The 17669-nt window shown below is 62.1% G+C and overlaps 1 protein-coding gene across 6 annotated transcripts in view; it reads right to left on the bottom strand.

Annotated features, from left to right (window-relative positions):
• Positions 1-17669, bottom strand: part of SPEG (striated muscle enriched protein kinase) — a 38810-nt gene that overhangs the window by 18608 nt on the left and 2533 nt on the right. Inside the window, exons 1-9 of one of the 6 annotated variants that reach the window (XM_077784972.2) lie at positions 12007-12347; positions 8812-8851; positions 7697-7726; positions 7212-7301; positions 6569-6950; positions 3984-5503; positions 2877-3020; positions 1916-2098; positions 35-246 (exon numbers count right to left, since the gene is read on the bottom strand). In XM_077784972.2, the coding sequence (XP_077641098.2) occupies positions 35-246; positions 1916-2098; positions 2877-3020; positions 3984-5503; positions 6569-6950; positions 7212-7301; positions 7697-7726; positions 8812-8851; positions 12007-12039 (2634 nt within the window). In that variant the 5' untranslated portion in view covers positions 12040-12347. Of the gene's footprint in view, positions 1-34; positions 247-1915; positions 2099-2876; positions 3021-3983; positions 5504-6568; positions 6951-7211; positions 7302-7696; positions 7732-8811; positions 11235-12006; positions 12348-17669 lie in introns of those variants that run through there. The other 5 variants (XM_085585031.1, XM_085585030.1, XM_021526305.3 and 2 more) reach the window with 5 other exon arrangements.

Raw genomic sequence — 17669 nt, 5'->3', positions numbered from 1 at the left:
CCCTCTACGAGTCCTGGGGGATTTGCTATCTCACCTCAAAAGTGGGTGAAGCCTTGAAGGTGGTCTCAGGGGAGCCGCGGGCAGCCCCATGCTCTGCTCTTGGCTGCAGCTTCATGGCCGGTCGGTGCTGGGGGGTGCCGGACTCGGGGAACTCTTCCAGCGGGCTCAGGTACTCCTCGTCCGATGTGATGGGGCTGGCCTGGCCAACGGTGGGGGACAAGTTCCCATGCCGCTCCACAGCGGGTGCTAGCACAGAAGAGGCTGGATAAGGAGCTGGCAGCAGTCGAAGCCGGACAGGCGGGTTAGGGCACCCCTTTGCACTACCCCGCATTCCAGGAGTGGACACCCACCCCGCGGCACGTCCCGCCTCGGCAATGGCCGGCAGCGAAGGGGTGCGTGGCCGCGCCGGGGGAGGGGGTGAGCAGCACGCCGCGGGATGATAAGGGGACACGATATTCCGCAAGGCGACAGCAGGGCTCAAGTGGCTCTTACGCAGCAGCCCGCGCTCCCATCCTTAAGCCGCCCGGATTCCCGGGATGGCTGTCCCTGCCCGGGCCGGCACGGCTGAAGGTGACATTGGCAGCTGCGCTCCCCCCTGCAGCCCGCCCGCCCGCCGGTCCGCGCCATCGGGGGCCGGACTGGGGGACTCGAGGGGTGCGGGACACAGGGGCCGGCACGGGACGGGATGGGGAGCGGCGACCGGCACGGGGGACTGACGGAGCCCAGTCGCCACCATGGGGGTGCTGGCCCCCTCCGGCCGGCCGCCGGAGCGCTCCAAGCTCCCTGCCCTGCGCCGGGGATGGCGGGCGGCCTTCCCGGTACCGGGCAAGGGCTGTGTCCCTGTGCCTCCGTGATACCCGCGGGCAGCTTCCAGCGGAGAGCTGGGAGCCTGAGCCCGACTTCCCCCTGTCCGCACCTCCCCCCCCGCCCCCGAAGCACCCCGCACTCACCGGGGCCACGGCAGCCCCGCGAGCCGACCCGAGCCACACCGCCGAACCGCCCTCGGTGCCGGCGGCACTGCCGGTGCCGGGCGCCTCCAGCTCGCAGCGCCGTCGGCCCGCTGAGCCCTCCCCGTCCCAGCGCCGGCCGGCCCCCGGGGCTGGGCCAGCAGCGCGGGGGAGGGCCCGCGGCGGGTCGGGGTCTGCCGGGGCTTCCCGGCCCCCCGCTGCTGTGCCCGGCTGCTCCTGAGTATACAGTCCTGCCTAACCACGGAGCGGGGAAGTTTTGGGTTCTTCCAGCCCTCGGGGCAGCTCTGAGCCTCTGCCTGCCGTCCAGAGACGCTCTCTTGGAACGAGGAGGGCTTTGGGGCTGCAGCGGGCTGGGTATCTCCGTGGCAGCGGCGGGGGCTGAGGTGGGGTTCTCCCCGGCTGGCAGCTTGGTGGGCAGGCAGGGTGACCCCACAGCTAATAGTTTGTGGGGCGGGGGTCTCCCCGCGGCTAGCAGAGTGGAGCGCAGGGACATACCCACAATTTGCGGGTTGGGGAGTAGGCTGGGCTATCCCCACGGCTCACATGCTGGAGGTAGGAGTACCCACATGGTCTGCAGGCTCAGGGCAGGGGTGCCCACATGATCTGCGGGGTTGTAGAACAGGCTGATGTACCCCGATGTCTAGGGGGACACAGGACAGGTGTGGGGGCCGGACATTGGGCTGCTTGCTGGGCGCCAGGGGATGCTCACAGCCTGACCCTGCTCCCCCCACGGTAGGATCCTTCCATGGCTGCCGGGAGCACGTCAGCTGCTTTGGTTCAGACAGAGCCTTGTAGGGTAAGGAAGCCGGTTTCTTCCCAGTGACAGCAGCGGCAGAGCTGGCAGCCAGCCTACCGCGGCGCCAGCCCTCTCTCCCTCCCTGTCTGCCTCCCTCCTTGCCTCCCTCCTTCCCTCCCGGCGTCCCTCCATCCCGGGCCGCGGTACTCACCGGGCCGCACGCTGAGGATGGCGCTGCAGCAGGTGGCCCCCACCTCGTTGGCCGCGGTGACAGTGTACAGCCCGGCGTCGGCCACCCGGGCGCTACGCACCAGCAGCGTGTGCCGCTCGCCCTCCGCCTTGATGGGGCGCGTGGTGCTGCTCCGCAGTGGGACCCCGTCCTTCCTCCAGGACACTGCCGGCAGAGGCGGGGGTCACGCGTGGGCAGGACAGGCCGAGCTTTCCCAGGGTCTGCGCAGGGTCCCAGGCGCTCCTTTGCCTGGCCTGAGGACCCATTTGCTATGGGGAGCAGCCCCGGGATCCCACGGCCCTCTGACGGAGAGACCGTGGCTGGTCCCTATCTGCTTCCTGACATCCTCCTGCCCTCCAGTGGAGGCTGGAATAGGGAATTAAAGCGGCTGGGCTTCTGCCTGGCTTTGGAGACTGGCACCGGCCGTGGATGCACAGCTGCTCCCCGAGCACGTCCTGTGCACAGCGTGCTCGGAGGCCATCAGCCCTAAGCTTCTGGCCTCGGGAAACCACCTGAGCTGCCCCAAGAGCAGCCCAGAGCATTAGAGAATCACAGAATAGTTTGGGATGGAAGCACCCTGATGATCGTCTCGTTTCGACACCACCTCCCCCGGCATGGGCAGGGACGCCACCCACTAGATCAGGTTGCATCACCAGTCCCTGCCCGCGCAGCGCTCAGTAGCCCTTCTCCCACTTTCCCAACAGTCCTTCCCAGCACTGCGGGACAGCAGGCACCCTGTCCTGGCAGGCAGTGCCCAAGCACTTCACTCCTGTCTGAGGGGAGGAAGGGCAGAAGGGGTGCTCCCAGAGTGGGCACATCACCTCCTCTGAGATACCCAGCTCAGCGCTGGGTGTCCCACTCACGCCGCACGGGCGGGGACATGGACATGCAGAGTCCCTCTGCCATGCTCGTGCTCCTGACACCCCGCTCCAGGGCGGCTCACCTTCTGGCTGGGGGTTGGCCGTGACAATGCACTTGAGCAGCACCTCTGCCCCCACGACAACTGCCATGTCCTGGATGGGGATCTCAAAGATGGGGGCTTCCAGGGGGTCTTCACCCGCTGAGACATAGGAGTCATCTGAGGACTCTGCACAGGGAGAGATGGGCCCCGTGGCTGTCAGCAGGGTGAAGTGAGTGGGTTCTGTGCCATGCTGGGCTGCGTGCAAGCAGAGCATGCATCTCCCAACCCACTGATCAACCACACCCTCTCTGGGGCATTAGCAGGTACTCTGGCCATGCAGTGGATGAAAAGGCCACATCAGGATCCACCATGGCGCAGAGCAGGCAGTGGGGACAACACAGGGGACCAGGAAGGGGCAGGAAGCATACAGCTTGTTGTACATCCCCTTAGGGCTTAAGAAATGAGGTGACAGTGGGGTGTGGAAGAAGGAGGGTCCTATATCCTACTGCACCCCCCCACCCTGAACTTCCTCTAATCTCTCGTGGGATGGTGGCTGCTGCACTCCAATACATCAGCAAGCACCTCCCAGCTCCCTCCCCTCTCATGGCCCCAGCACAGGAACAAAAGTCCTGGGGCTGTGCCAGGAGCCTCAGACATGTGCGCCTGACACTCCTCTGGCTAGAGCAGAGCCTAAAAGCTCCCAGCCCAGGTATAGTCTGGTCTAACTGCTGCATGCTGGGATGGGCAGGACACCTCTGGTCCAGCCAAGCCACCTTCCCCTGGGGAAGCTTGGGCTGCATGCCCTGCCTGGACCACCAAGCATGGCCCAGACAGGACAAGTTACAGTGGGTACCCTGTGCCCCAGACCAGGGCTCTAAGCCACAAGTCAGTGTGCTGTATCTTTCCTGTGCCAGACAAGAGGTATGGAGAAGATTACAAGTGTTGCAACCTCAAGGCCCAGCAAACCGGCAGCCAGGCTGGTCTGTCTTATGGCACTGCTTGGTGCCAACTACCCCGGCCTCCAGAGTCATGTCCCTCTACCCCTGGGCTCCCCATGCCTCCCAGGGGCAGGATGGAGGTCCCCCAACCCACTCAGGGGCTGGCCAGACCAGCTCTGTGCCTCAGGAGGGCAGAAAGCCGTGCCCCTACCTAGCTCTGGAGAAGTGGGCCTGGCTCGGCGTCCCTTCCCCTTGCTCCGTGTGCTCCTGCCTTCTTGAGCCGTCCGGCCACTCTCTTTCTTCTCTGACACTTTCATCTGCCTTCTCTCCACCTCCCTGCCCACACCATGCTGTCCTGCCCAGCTTCGTTCCAGACGAGCTTCCTGCTCCATGCCCGGCTTTGCCCAAGGCAGGAACCTCACTTCTGTGGGCGTCTCTGGCCGCCGGTACAGTCCGTGGGGCACAGCCAGTCGGGCAGCCAGAGCTTCGCTCACTGCCCCCGGGCCACGGGCAGGGCCTCCATCCGGGTACAGACTGCCTTCGGCGGGACCCGCCTGCGAGAGGGCCACCCTTCCCTGAGGGCTGGCTTGTGCCAATGGCCACTGCTCCTTCTTCTTCACTTCCCCAAAGCCTTCTTGCTGTAGACCCCTCCTGGCACCCGCATCCTCCACCGAGCTGGGCTGTCCAGCCGCCCCACCCCCCCCCGCTGGGGCTCTCTTCCCACGCTGCCCCCCTGGCAGTGGCTCCCCATCAGGTCCCACCAACAGCACGCTGGAAAGTGCCAGGTGCTGGATGACGTGTGTGCTCTCTGCTGGCGGGCAGGTCTTGGGTGGCAGTGCCTTGCGTCCGCCGGCGCCCTGAGAGGAAGAGGTGCGGGGGGCACGGGGTGCGGGGGGCTCGCTGCTCGTTGGGGGTGACGGTGTCGGGGGCAACCCGGCTTTGCACAGCTCCTGGGAGCGCCGCAGCTGCTGCTTGGAGACGGTCCGCTTGATGCGGGTCAGCTCCTCTGCAAATTTGTGCTCGATGGCATAGACGCGGTTGGCGAACTTGCCCCGCTCGTCAAAGGATGCGGCTTTCTGCCGGAAGGCCAAGCGCCGGCACGCTGCCGTGCTGCCCGGCTCCCAGCGGCCGCCTTCCCGCAGGTCCTCCCGCGAGCCACCCGGAGTGCTGGCACGGCGCGTGCCAGTGCCGGGCTGGTCGAAGGAGCGCGTCTTGCGCAGCGGCAGGTTGGAGCGTGTGGGAAAGGGACTGTCCTGCTCCAGGCTCCTCTGCCGCTCCTCGAAGTACTGCAGCCTTTCAAAGATCCTGGAGCCAGCACGCACCAGCTTGGGGGATGCCCGGACGGAGATGCGGCCGGAGGTGTCGCTCATGGGTGTCTGCGGACGGGACTCCTGTGTGCTACCCTGTGAGTACCCAGAGGACTTGGGCTTCTTGATCTTCTCCTCGTACTCCTCGGGAACGATGTCCTGGTACTCTGCTGGCACCGAGGACTTCTTGCGAGGGGTCACGGGTGTGAAGGAGGGGACGCCAGGGCCACGGGCAGCAGGCTGGGATACGATGCCAGTGGGCGGCTGCAGACATGTGCCAGCACGAGGAGATGGTGAGCGGACGATGGGTGGCTTGGCAGTCAGCGGCAGAGCAGCGGGAGATCTCGGGGGCTCTGCACCAGGCTTTGGAGAGACAGGCCCTCTGTGGAGGTCATCTCTCCGGTAGCCTCCCTGGGGGATGCTGCTGCAAGGGCAGAGATGGAGGAGCATGGCTTAGGAACCACCCTTGTACCTGCTTGGCCGCATCCCAGCTTCCAGCCTGTACCATAGTGCCCAATGGGGCATGGCAAATGGGTCAAACAGTCAGGGCAGCCTTGTGACTGCAGACTCAAGGGGTCCCAGCAAGGGCATCTGGTCACCCCAAGACCACTGGGAGCTGGCTGGGTTAGGTGAGAGTCTTGGACTGCCGGGACCCCTTGTACAGGGGTACTCATGTGGAGCAGCAGGGTGATGCTGGAACACCCAGTGAGTCCCCACCCAGGGCCACCATGCAGACAGGACCAGGGGCTGGGGGGATGCCCCAGTTTGCTGGGGTGTCCTGGTGTGCTGAGGCAGTGCAGCCTGGCCAGAAGGGGTCCCCAAGGCTGCAAGGTCTGCCTGTGCACATGCTGTTGTGGGCACATCTTCCTATCCCACTGCCCCCAGAGGAGCTCAGCAAACACAGCATGGAAATCATAAGGTGGAGATGAGGTTCTGGTGGAAGAAGCAGCCTTAAACAAAAAAAAGAGCAAGATGGACGTCAAAGGAGCAGGCCCACAGGTATGGGAACCAAAGGCAGCAAGGAGGGACAGGGGCTCTGAGCACATCAGCAGGATCTGGGGAGGCAGCATGTCCCTGGACCCTGCTGCCACCCCTCTACTGTGGGCAGACACTTGCCAGTGTGTGTCCCAGGCTACTGTGCACCTCCAGTTCCCCACACAGTGGGCTGCGCAGAGCACCATGCTGGGGTGGAACAGGAAAATACCCATGGTATAATCTACGGGTGGGATACTGCAGCTCAAGCAGTGGCACAGGGAATACACCCAGCCTCAACCTGGCCACAGCAGAAAGGGACCCCACTCTACATCACCCCCCAGGCTGTGTTGCTCCCACCTCACCAAGAACAGGCTACCTGCTGCTCAGAGTCCCCACTCCTCCGGGAAAGTGAAGGCAAAGAAAGCCCAGGTGGAGGGAAGGAGATGGCTGCAGGGGTTGGAAGGAGATGGCCCCAGTGCGATGTCCCCTCCGTGTGCTTCCCCTGGCTACTTACACATGGAGCGAGAGCGCCCGTCCTCGGTACAGGCTGAAGGCGCTGCCGTACGGGTCGCTGGCCACCGAAAGGCTATCCTCTGACCCCCAGCTCGTGCCCACCAGATTAGCCCGTGATGCCCGCACCAGCGGCTCCACGCCCAGGTGCCGGACTTCGGCGCCACGTGGGGCCGGCGTGTTTGCTTGCCTTGGGGTTCCCTGGGGCTGCGGCCAGGCAGCAGGACGGAGGTAGGGTCCCCGTGCAGAGAGGCTGGCATCCGTCTCCTTCTCCACCACGGTCTGCTGGCTGCCTGACCAGCTGGAGCGCTCCTCTGCCTGGGACAGGGCCAGCACCGAGGTCGGCGTTGTGTTCATGGAGGCGTCCACGAGGGTGTCAGACCCACCTGAGAGAAGAGGGATGAGCCAAGACTGGATGCCTGTGAGGACAAGCTCAACACCCTGCTCAGAGAGGGCTGAGCCACCGTGGGGTGTACCAGCATGTCCTGAGCAGCATCCTGCTGCCTCAGGCCCTCTCCCCTTTATATGGGTGGATCACGGATCCCTCTCCATGGACACCCTCACAGCCTGGCCAGCAGAGGCCTTGTGGGGAGTCATGGTCAGCAGCCAGTGTCAGGACTGAATGCCAGCCAGGTGTCCCTGCTCACCCGTGGGGGTGCTGAAGGCCGTCTCATCCTGAAGATCGCTGCGCTGTGTCACCTGGGGGTCGCTGGATTCATCCTCACCTGTCTCCGAGTCTGGCGTGGGAGGGGAGAGTAGGAGGTGAGGGTACAGAGAGACAGCAGACCACACTGGTACTGTCTGTCACAGACCCATTGGCTCCTGGAGCACGAGAGCAGTGCCCAGGCAGCTCCAGGGCAGGAGGCATGACTGTGACCTGCAGGGACAAGCTGCTGGTAGGGAAAGGCAGGACTAGGAATGGGAAAGTCCAGCAGGACAAGGGCAGGCAGGAACAGTGTTAAATGACAGGAGGAAGGGAGGCAGTGCCAGCAGTGGGAACGCAGATGGCAGAGGTGGCATGGGGACAAAAAAGCAGAGCAAGGGGACAATGGAAGTGACAGAGCAGGGTGGCAGGCTGGGATACAGGGTCCACTATGGGGACAGTGATGGCATTGGGAAGGCGTCTTCCTACCGTAACTTTGTTTCCTGCAGGAGCGGAAAACTTCGCTTCCATAGGGGCAGCAAGAGAGAGAGAGACATCAACACCCGGTTATCGGCCCGGCCTGCGGAGACGCGGGGGGCAGCCGGGGGGGCCCTTGTCCCCAGCACTTCCCCACCATGTCTCCACTCTGCATCACACTCACTGCACACCATTCCAGCACTGCACACAGACTCTCTCCTCACACACAGTCCCACCTGTGCAGTGCACAGCACCATTCCCTCCCTGTGTCACAGCCACATCCTGCCCAGCAGGACAGCCACCCCCTGTCCTTGGAGCTGCTGGCCTCACCGCTGCAGTATCCATACACGCCTCTGTGCTCTGCAGTGCATCTCAGCCTGGGGCTGGACCCTTCCCAGTCTGTGCCCCAGCTGGGCACTCCTGGAGGTGCTGGAGCACATGGACACATGTCCATGTGCACACAGCCTCCCCCTGGCATGTACAAGTCCATCCTCTGCCCCACCAGTGCAAGTGCTGTACAATACAGCTGTGCTCCACAGCACAGCTGCAGTTGATAAAGCCAAAATTCTCAGGGCATCACTAAGAGCTGACCCCCACCAGGCAGGATGTGGCAAGGCCATTTCAGTATCACCCTAACGTCCCATTCCAGGAAAACTAGTGCCATACTGCCAGGGGAGGAATGATTTTCCTCCTTGCCATTGCTCAAGCCCTCACAAGCTACAGAAACAACCCCTGCAGTGAGAAACATGTCCCCAGCCCCACCACTGCTCCTCTCCATTGCATTCTTAAGATGTGCAGGGGGCCACACTGCTTTCCCCTGCTCCAAGCCACCCCTCTGCAGCCCAGCACACAACCAACTGCTTCATGCACTTCTAGTGCATCAGATTCCCAATCGTAGCCACAACAGTCTGGCAGCCCCTGAGCAAGTAGAGCTGCAAGGCCAGGAGCAGACCACCTGCATGGGGGACACTGTGAGCTCCTGGCTGACTGGGACCCTATTTTGTGGCTGGCAAGATGCAATCCAGCCCTGCCCAGCCTCTGATCGCTGCCCCTTGCAGCATGGTGGTGGGCCCATCCCAGCACACTTGGGGCAGCGGGGGGAGTCGGGTCCTGGTAACTCAACGCACCATGCGTGAAGCGCCCAAAGCGCCGCGAGTGGCCGGTCTTCTGCAAAGGAAAAGAGAACAGAGCATTACCCAAGCATGGTGATACGTACCTGCCACGCACTCACACCCCTGCCACACCACACCTCGCACGCACGCGCACACCCCCCACCCCAGCACACGCAGCCCCGCTCACACCCACAGCCTCTCACACGCACTCTGGCACGACACACGTTGCAGCGCTCGCGCCCTCCCACCGGCAGGGCACACCTGCCACCGCTCACACGCGCCCTCGCTGCACACCCACGGGTACCCGCAGGCACACGCCCCCGCGCACACGCAGAGATGGATGGTGTAGGTGGGCACGTGCAGCGCATGCCCAGCACGCTCACACACACCTGTGTGCACACATGCGCGCCGAGTCCCCTTGGTGATGGCACTATGCTCCCCAGCCCTGTGCTGCAGCCCAAGCCCAAGAGCGACAATCCTGGGCCTCCCAGATGCCCCAGAACTGCTGCCTGCAGCTGGCATAGCCTGCAGCGAAGTCTTTGCCTGGGCTGCTGCCCAAGCGCTCTGCAGCCCCTTGAAAGCCACCCAGCCAGCATAGGGATTTGGCCAGCAAAATGTCTTCCAGGCACTGGCCCAGACTCCACCATGGCCACTGTCCCAGCACGGGGACAGCATCCTTCTTCCCCTGTAGAGGCTGTGCCAGTTGAGAGAGGCTGCCTGGCAGCACGGGACTGGCCTGTCGGTGCAGGCTTGGAGGCACGGGGGCTTGCTCACCCATGCCGTCTGGGCGGGCAGGTGGAAACCGAGCATGGCTTGGAAGCACCAGGAGCTCCCTGCCAACTTGGCTGCCCTCTGTGCTGCAGCCCAGGGCTGGGCACTTGCGTGCCAGGGAAGGGACCAGCTGAGGGCAGCTTGTCTGCCAGACCCAGTGTGCACTGACGCCATATCCCAGGAAAGCAGAGGACGAGGTGATCTCCAAGGAAAGCGGGAGTGGGAATGTGGAGTGCAGACAGGCAGTGTTGGGCTGCCAGGACTGAGCATCCTTCCCAGCCAGTCTGGGTAACAGGGTCTCCCCAGGACACTGATGGCCCATGCCCTGTCTCCCCAGTGGGGAGCCCATGGCTGAACACCCAACTGTCTTGAAGCCCTTCGCTCCACCAGCCCCTCCTGCCCCACCATCCCTCCAGCTCCCAAGCAGGTCACGGACAGCCAGACCCCAGGGACAGCCAGCCACCAAGGATGGACAGCCAAGCATGGCAAGCAGTTAGTTGCCCTTGAAGGACAGAAGGCTAATTTCACATGCCCCAAATCTGCTGCCACTGCAGTGGCAGACCCCGCACATGGGCAGCACTCACGTTCCCACCAACCCCCCTGCCTGAATACAGTCCTGGCCAGAGGGCAGTGGCTGCACGAGACACATTTGTATTCAGGCTGAGCCAGGCTTCACCTCCCCTTCTCGGCTGACTGTGCTGGTTCTGGCTGGCAGCCCATCTTCCAGGCCAGGGAAAGATGAGTGATTAACTGCACCATCGGCGGATAATTCCCCCATTAAAAAATGAAAATGCAATTGAGTGCCATTATCGGGTACTCTTATGGCTTCCCCAGGGACAGGCGCCATCGGCTCCCCATCAAATATGGTGAGTGTACCCAGAGAGCTGGGCTCCATTGCCCAGAGCTACAGAGGGGCTGAGCCCACTCCCCTTCACCTCTCAACAGGTCCCTACAGGATCAGGGCACCTTGTAGGATCAGGGCACCCTGCAGACTAGACCCACCTCAAGCACAGCACCCACCTGCAGCCCACTAGGGAGCAAGTGCTGGGTGGTGGAGGGTCAGCCCCATGCCAGGAGATGGAAAGGGGGCAGGAGCTTGGTGTGGGATCATAGTGTGCACGAAGGGGACAGAGAGAGTAGGGGTAATCCTCTTGCGTGGGATTTCATTTGCATGTTGGAAAAAGGGGTGGAGGAGCCCCAGGAGCACACTCTGTGCCACCCAACCACGAGTAGAGAGAAGAGCTGGCTGGGATCCACACCCAGCTTCAATCCTGCACTACGAGGCAGCTGGCTGAGACCTGGAGGTGTTTCCTTCCCCTGTGCCAGGCACGGATCCACCTGTCCAGGCTGGGGTCCTGTGCTGGCCCAGGCATGGTGCATCCCTCACTATGGCCATGGGCCAACAGGGAGTGAAGGATCTCCTGGGACCGTGGAGCTTGCCACCACCTAGCACGTGGAACCCAGCGCCACATGGCACTGCTGCCTACTGTGTGGGACAGGCAGACAGGGAGCAAGGACGGAATGAGGTGGGGAGGGAGCGAGTAACTTGCCTAGTGCAGAGAGAAGCCACTGTGGCTGTTCTGACACCCCTCCCGTGCTCAGCCAGCGGTGCAGGACCCTGCCCTGCCACACGGGCAAGCCCCTGGACTTGCTGCCCCCAAATGCAGATGGGGCAGCCAGGCTGTGCAAACCACTCTGCCCCAGAGGGACCCTCAGCACCTTCTCCCCCTGGGGACCTGTGTCCCATCGTGCATCTTCCGACCCTGGGAAGGTGCTGCCCCTTCCCAGTCCCCTCTGTGCCACCAGGCAGAGCGACAGCGGGGAGGCTACGCGTCCGCATTAGGCTTGTGTGCCCCGGGGAATTGGGGGCGGGGGGCTTCCTGGAAGTACGTTCCCCATCCTCCACCCGCCGCGGAGGCCAAGTGACGTCCTTGCTCCTCGCTCGGCGGCGGAGCGTGCGGCGGCCCGCGAAGGAGCCGTGCCTGTGCCAGGCATGCTCCTGACGCGGAGGGGATGACGCAGGCAAAGCCTGGTCTCGGCTCCTGACCACCGGCACGGGGGCTGGGGGAGCCGGGAACAGCCTCCATTTGCTGCCCCGACTCCAGAGGGCAGAGAGGGAAGAGAGGGGCGTGCGGAAAGCCCCGGCGGGGGTCCCGGCCCGGGTGTTAGCACAGGAGGTGCTGAGCCCCTGCCCTCTGCCCCTCCTGCCCGGGCGGCCGAGGCCAGGCGAGCAGCTGGCAGCTCTGCAAGCGGGGCTGAAGCTGGTGCTGTGCAAAGCCCTGGGGAGCCCCAGGGGGCAACGGAAGGGCTGGAGGGACATCCCCATCCTTATTCGCATCCCCATTCCCGTCTCCATCAGCATCCATTCCCATCCCCAGCCGCCCTCGGCACTGCCCCCTTCTCCCGGCACCCGCCGGCACGGCAGTCTGGAGCCCTTACCTGGAAACGCTTCTTCACCCAAATCTTCTTCATGCTTCTGCAGAGCCCTGCTGGCCCGCTGACACGGACTCAGGCCCGGCAGGACGGCAGCCCGCTCCCGGCGGGGTCCCCGCTGTCAGCACGTCGCGGCAGCAAGCGATGCTCCGAGCATCCTTCACCACCGGCAGCCGGGAACGGTGGAGGGAGAGGAAGGGGCTCGCCAGGTTGGGCTCTCGGGAGGGCTGGAGCTGTGAGCATGAAGCATCACTGGAGTGCTCCTCCCTCCATCCTTCCCCCGCCTGCCTCCGCCTCCGCCTCCCCGCCAGCCCTGGCACACAGTGACAGCGGTGGGGGACAGGCAGGGCACAGGTGGTGGGGGGCGAGGGCCACCGTCGTAGAGGGGAGGGGGGGGAGTGTCTGAGGCGGGTACATCGTTTCTCCACCTCTGGCTTTGTCTACACGGCAGGCAGGGGTCCGAGCCCCTGCCAGGCAGTTCAGCCGTACCACTGTTCCCTGTCGCCTGTCCATCCTGCCCCACTGCCCAGGACAGGGGTGGCGCTTCTCTCTGAGGACACAGCCCCCCCACTACAGCCCTCACATGCAGACCAGCTGGGATGGAGCAACACAACACAGCAGCGCTCTGCGTGCTGTCCCCAAAGTGCTCTCAAACAGGGCAGAATCAGCTGCCACAGCCCTGCACCCAGCAGGAGGTTTGCAGTGTGCCATGGCACTCCCCAGCAAGATACAGGCTCACCAGCACTCTGCCAGCCTCTGCTCAGTCCCCCACATCCCCCAGTCATTGGTAACGCAGAAAGATGCCCTTGCCAAGGGTGTAGGTCACAGCACAACTGTACATGGGAACGAGTTAATATGGGCATAGTGCTTCACATCAATTCCCCTGGCAAACCACACAGCCTCCAAGTCCCAGTGCTGGTGCCAAGAGAAACCTTGTACCCTGCCCCCCAGGTGCCTCAGGACCCACATGGGTTTGCTGGGCTGGGCTGCTCAGCCCTGTCATAGCATCACTGCTCTGTGGCTGATGGGGAGACAAGCTTGGCCTGGGAAGGTAGGTTGCTGTCCCTGTTCATGTGGCATGACACACACGAGACCTCCCTTCATGCCGGGGTGAGGACCCACAGCACAGCTCAGAGCAGGACTCTGTGCCCAGGACCGAGCTGTGACAGGGCTCCTGGGATATGGGCAGAAATGGGCAGAAGCTGTGGGTGGGAGCCCCCATTGAGGCTGCTCAGGGACATTAAGAGCTATAAATGCTCCTGGGGTGCTGGCACGCCCTGGCACACCTTCCCCAGCTGACCATTCTGAGCCCTGCTGCCTGTCCCAGTTTTCTGGGTGATGCTACAAATAAGCCAGAAGGGTAGTCCCAGCCTCACAGCCTCAGCAGGTCCTGTCTTGCATGCCACACCCCTCACAGCTCTTGGTGCCCCATAGCTCGATACCTTCCCTCATCAACTCACCAAGCCTTGCAGCATTCATCAGCCCCCTTTCCAGGCCCTTGGAGAGGCTGCCAAGGTCCTGGCCTCACCATGTGTTTGAGCTGCCCCTTCCTACTGCAGAGCATCCATGGGAACGCTGCTGGAGGCCTCCCCACCCAGAGCTTGTCCCCACGCTGCTCACCTGTCCCCTGGGGAGCCAGCTGCTCCACAAGGAGCTGCTCACAGGCATCATGCTCCCCATGCTGCCTGGCAGCTCTGGTAGCTTTTCTCTGCTTCCCCTCCCAGCTCATGACTCCAAACGTGAGGCTTTTCATGGCTCCATAATAACTTGAAAATTACCCAGTACAAAAGGAGCTGTTTATACAACATTTCTGTCAGTCCCACAGTTCAAGTGATGCTGCGGGGTTTCCGTGGAGACCCTGCACGTCAGACAAGTCCTACAAATGCTACAGCTGGCATTAAGGGAATCTCCTGTCAGAGACAGAGGTCTGTGCTGCCCCTCACCAGCCCCAGGTGGGGACAGAAATGGGTACCCTTGAGCCAGATCTAGGTAAAGGGGTGAACTGTAGGGCTCATGTAGGTCAGGGTACCTGCACCCAGGGCTTCCCTGCCAGGTACTCTCACCCTATTTGTGCACACCTGTGATCTTGCTGCAGGCATACATCCTGTGCATTCTTTTCATACTCAAGTGGGATTAAAAGACTCATCAGGGATGCTGGGAAGAAGCACCAAGGCTTTGACGTGTCACAGAGTGGTGCCAGGGCGAGGGTGCTGCCACCAAAGCACCCACAAGGACAGCCTCAGGTCTGGCCCCAGAGAGGACCACCTTTGTCCAGCCAAAACACAGTCACTTGTATATTCTCCAACTATCCTACATCTGCTGCCCATTGGTCACAGCTCATGGCTGGCTGGGCACAGAGCTCTTCCCAGCAACTGTGACTCTGTAGCCATCACTCAGCAAAAGCTTGAGGAGTGACTCTGGGCTGTCCCTCTGGGGATAGCTGGGTCACTTCCAAGAGGCTGTGCCTGTTGCAGGCACCAAAGTCCTTTTCAGTGGCAGCAGCACCTACAGATTGCCCCACCAAGGCAAAGCTGAAGTCACTGCAGAAGGTGTCCTGTGGGAAGTGATGGTCACCTTCAACTAAGGCTGCCCTTCTGCCCTGCCCCAGCCCAGGGGCAGCCCTGACAATGCCCTGCTCCTCTGCAGGTCAGGGACCTAGGACAGAGAATGGCAGCCAGTGCAGCTCTGGCATGGACAAGAAGCAGACCAGGAGCAGGTGGCCCCACTGCCACACAGCTCCAGCTTTGCCTGCTGGACACACATCAGCCCCAAGCAAAGCAGACAGCAAACATTTGCTCAAACTGCAGCATTAATTCCACTGTTCCAAGAACCACAGCCCTCCACACCTTGTTGGCCTCCCGACTGCTCTGCACAGATCCTGACCCGGTGCCACAGCTCTGGCCTGGCACCAGCCCCCTGCCCCTGGTCCCAGCCAGCAGCCCCTTGTCTCAGTGCTTGAATAATTGATGGCGGTGTGTGCATGCGGCGTCTCGAGTAGGAGGAGGTCTGGCCATGAATCTTTCATGCGTTTGCACCTCCTGGAGCTGCTGGGGATGGTCGGCGGGAGGTGGGGATGTGCTGGGAGCCAGGGTAGGTGGGGATCTTCCATAGCTCTGTCCCCAGGGAAAATAAATACAGCAGCGGAGTGTCCCTTGTCACCCAGCAGGGCAGTGCCACAGAATCCTTGTGGCCCTGTGGAGGAGGAGGGCTGTGCTGTCCCCCCTCTCCCAGGGGCTGCCCTCTCCAGATTTGCCTCCCTTTGCTGCCACAAGAAGGATGCCTGAGCACACAGGGCTCACTGCAGGCAGAGAGAGAACACAGGGATGCAAAGCAGCAATGTCACCTTGGCTCTGGGCGTCTGGACATGGAGCGGGATGGCACAAGGCATTTCATCCCTGGCCTGCCAACCTCTGGCACACCCCCCAGCTGGGAGAGAGGGGGGAAAGCAGGCAAGGGTGCAGGCAGCAGGGTGGAAGCAACCAGCCCCTTCCAGCAACCTGGCATCAGGAGGCAGGAAGGGCCATGGGAGAGACGGGCAGACCTGGAAGGAGGAAGAGGCTGTTGTCCCCTCATGCAGTCCCGAATATCGGTGCTATATTTACCTAACTGCAGGCCTGGGTTTCAGCCTCTTGCCTGTAACACAAGCCCTGCAGCCTGCCAGAATCCGAGAGGATGGCACATTCCTCAGCAAAAATAACCCTCCAGCAGCATGCGAGAGGGCAGGGGTGGAGGTGACTGACTGGACAGCTGCACCCACACCCCGCTCACTGGGAGCAGACGTCTCGCTGTGACAGACCCTGGGATGGGAATGTGGCACACGTGGACACCACACCAGACCCCTGCCCAGGTGGATGGGGGCAGTGGTGGGAGCCACTCTGGGGCAGCTGGCATTAAACATGGGCACGGTGCTGCAAATTATGGGACTAAAATTAGGCACTGAGATAAATGGCCAGAGATACTGAGCCACCAGGGACACCGTCAGCACAGCCATCCCCAGTGGGCTCCATTGCTACTGCCATGCATCATCAGCTGAAAAATTATGCTAACATCCCTCCACTGTAACTCCTCACACAGGAAGGGTTCGTGAAGGGCTACCACACACAGGACGTTTCTGCCCCCATTCTGCCCCCAAATGCAGGCAGGTGCAGACTGTTTCCTGGACACAGGGAAGGCTCCAAGACAGTTTGATTGCTGAGTGCAGGTGGAGGCGAATGGAGCAAGACCCTGCACTGGGAACCCAAGATGGACACATCCAACCTTGAAATGAGAGGCAGCCTGGGTGGGGAGGATCAGGCAGTGCTGGCACAGTGAGCGAGGGCTGGGCTCTAAGAGGAGATTAGCTCGGGTTCTTAAGAGGTGATTTAATCCCGTTTACAGGGGAAAAATTCAGGAGATGCAGCTGAGAGGTGATAAAGGCTTTAGCAAGTCTAGGAGCAATGGAGCTATGATAGGGGCCAGGGCTGTCTGGAAGGATCTGGACCATCTGGACCAGCCTGGTGCTGGTGTGAGAAGGGTCAATGCACTCCACTTGTACCTATGGAGCTGGGCCATCAGGGAGAACATGCAGCAGGAGAGGGGCAGTGCAGTGGGGCAGGGGGGGGACAGCGTGGGACAGTGGGGATGGTGTGCCCCTGGTAGTGCCTGCACTAGCCTGGCCAGCCCTGTGCATGCTCTCCCCACTTCCCACAGTGAGCACTGACGCACTCAGGGAACCTGGGAGAAGAGCAGGAGAAAATCATTAGTGGGGTGGAGCGACAGATTCAGGGCAAGAGATTAGAGAAGCTAAATCGGGCTTGTGTGAGCAAGGGGGACTGCTGAGCTGGTGCAGGAGGAGCTTCCCAGGCTGAGTACAGAGATGGGCAGCATGGAGACCCCCAGGCCACTAGCAGAGACGCGAGCCACCTTGGGAAGAGCCAGTGCTGGCCCCACAGAGATCTTCAGCCTGGCAGTGCACCAGGGAGAAAAGGGCCCACCAGAGACCACTACCCATCAGAGACAGATGGAGCAAGGACACAACGCCACCTCCAGACACAGAGAACCAGGACCCCAAGTCCAGAGAAAAAGCTGATTTTGCCCATGAAGCAAGGGCATTCCAATACCTCCAGACACAAGGGCCTGGGATGCCAAGTCCAGAGAAAGACTTTACCCTGCCTGGGGACCCTGCACACATCCCTCTTGCCCTAGAAGTGGCTGTTGATCTAGCTCACAGAGTGCCCCAGGGAACAAGGATGGGATGTCCCTTCCCAGTACAAGGATGGTGGAGCTGTGAGTGGAACTTCTGTAATCCCTGGAGACCTGTCCATCACCTGGCAGGATGTGGCACTCTCTTGGCACTGCCACAGCACACCACAAAGATAGTTCTGTGCTGCTACAGTGACAAAACCGCACGAGGGGCTGCCCTGCTCCTCGATCAACCCAGTGCCCCAGAGCCTGCCTGGCTCCAGAGGTGTCTCTGGCCCAGGGATGCCTTTTTGGGAGGCTGTTTGCTCAATGGTGGTGCATCCATGGCCGAGAGCCTGCTGGGAGGAATGCCCAAGGCAGGGTGACATTCACACTGCAGGTTAGGCAATCCTGGCTGCTCTGTCCCTCCCTCAGCTGCCCCAGAAAGGCGGTGGAGAGGGCTGGGAATTGAGAGCAGGGAAGAGTGCGTCAGCACAACGGGAACGGGC

The sequence above is a fragment of the Lonchura striata genome, chromosome 7, assembly GCF_050655825.1.
Source record: "Lonchura striata isolate lonStrDom1 chromosome 7, ASM5065582v1, whole genome shotgun sequence".
NCBI classification, from domain to species: domain Eukaryota; kingdom Metazoa; phylum Chordata; class Aves; order Passeriformes; family Estrildidae; genus Lonchura; species Lonchura striata.
This window is presented reverse-complemented; position numbering and strand designations above follow the sequence as displayed.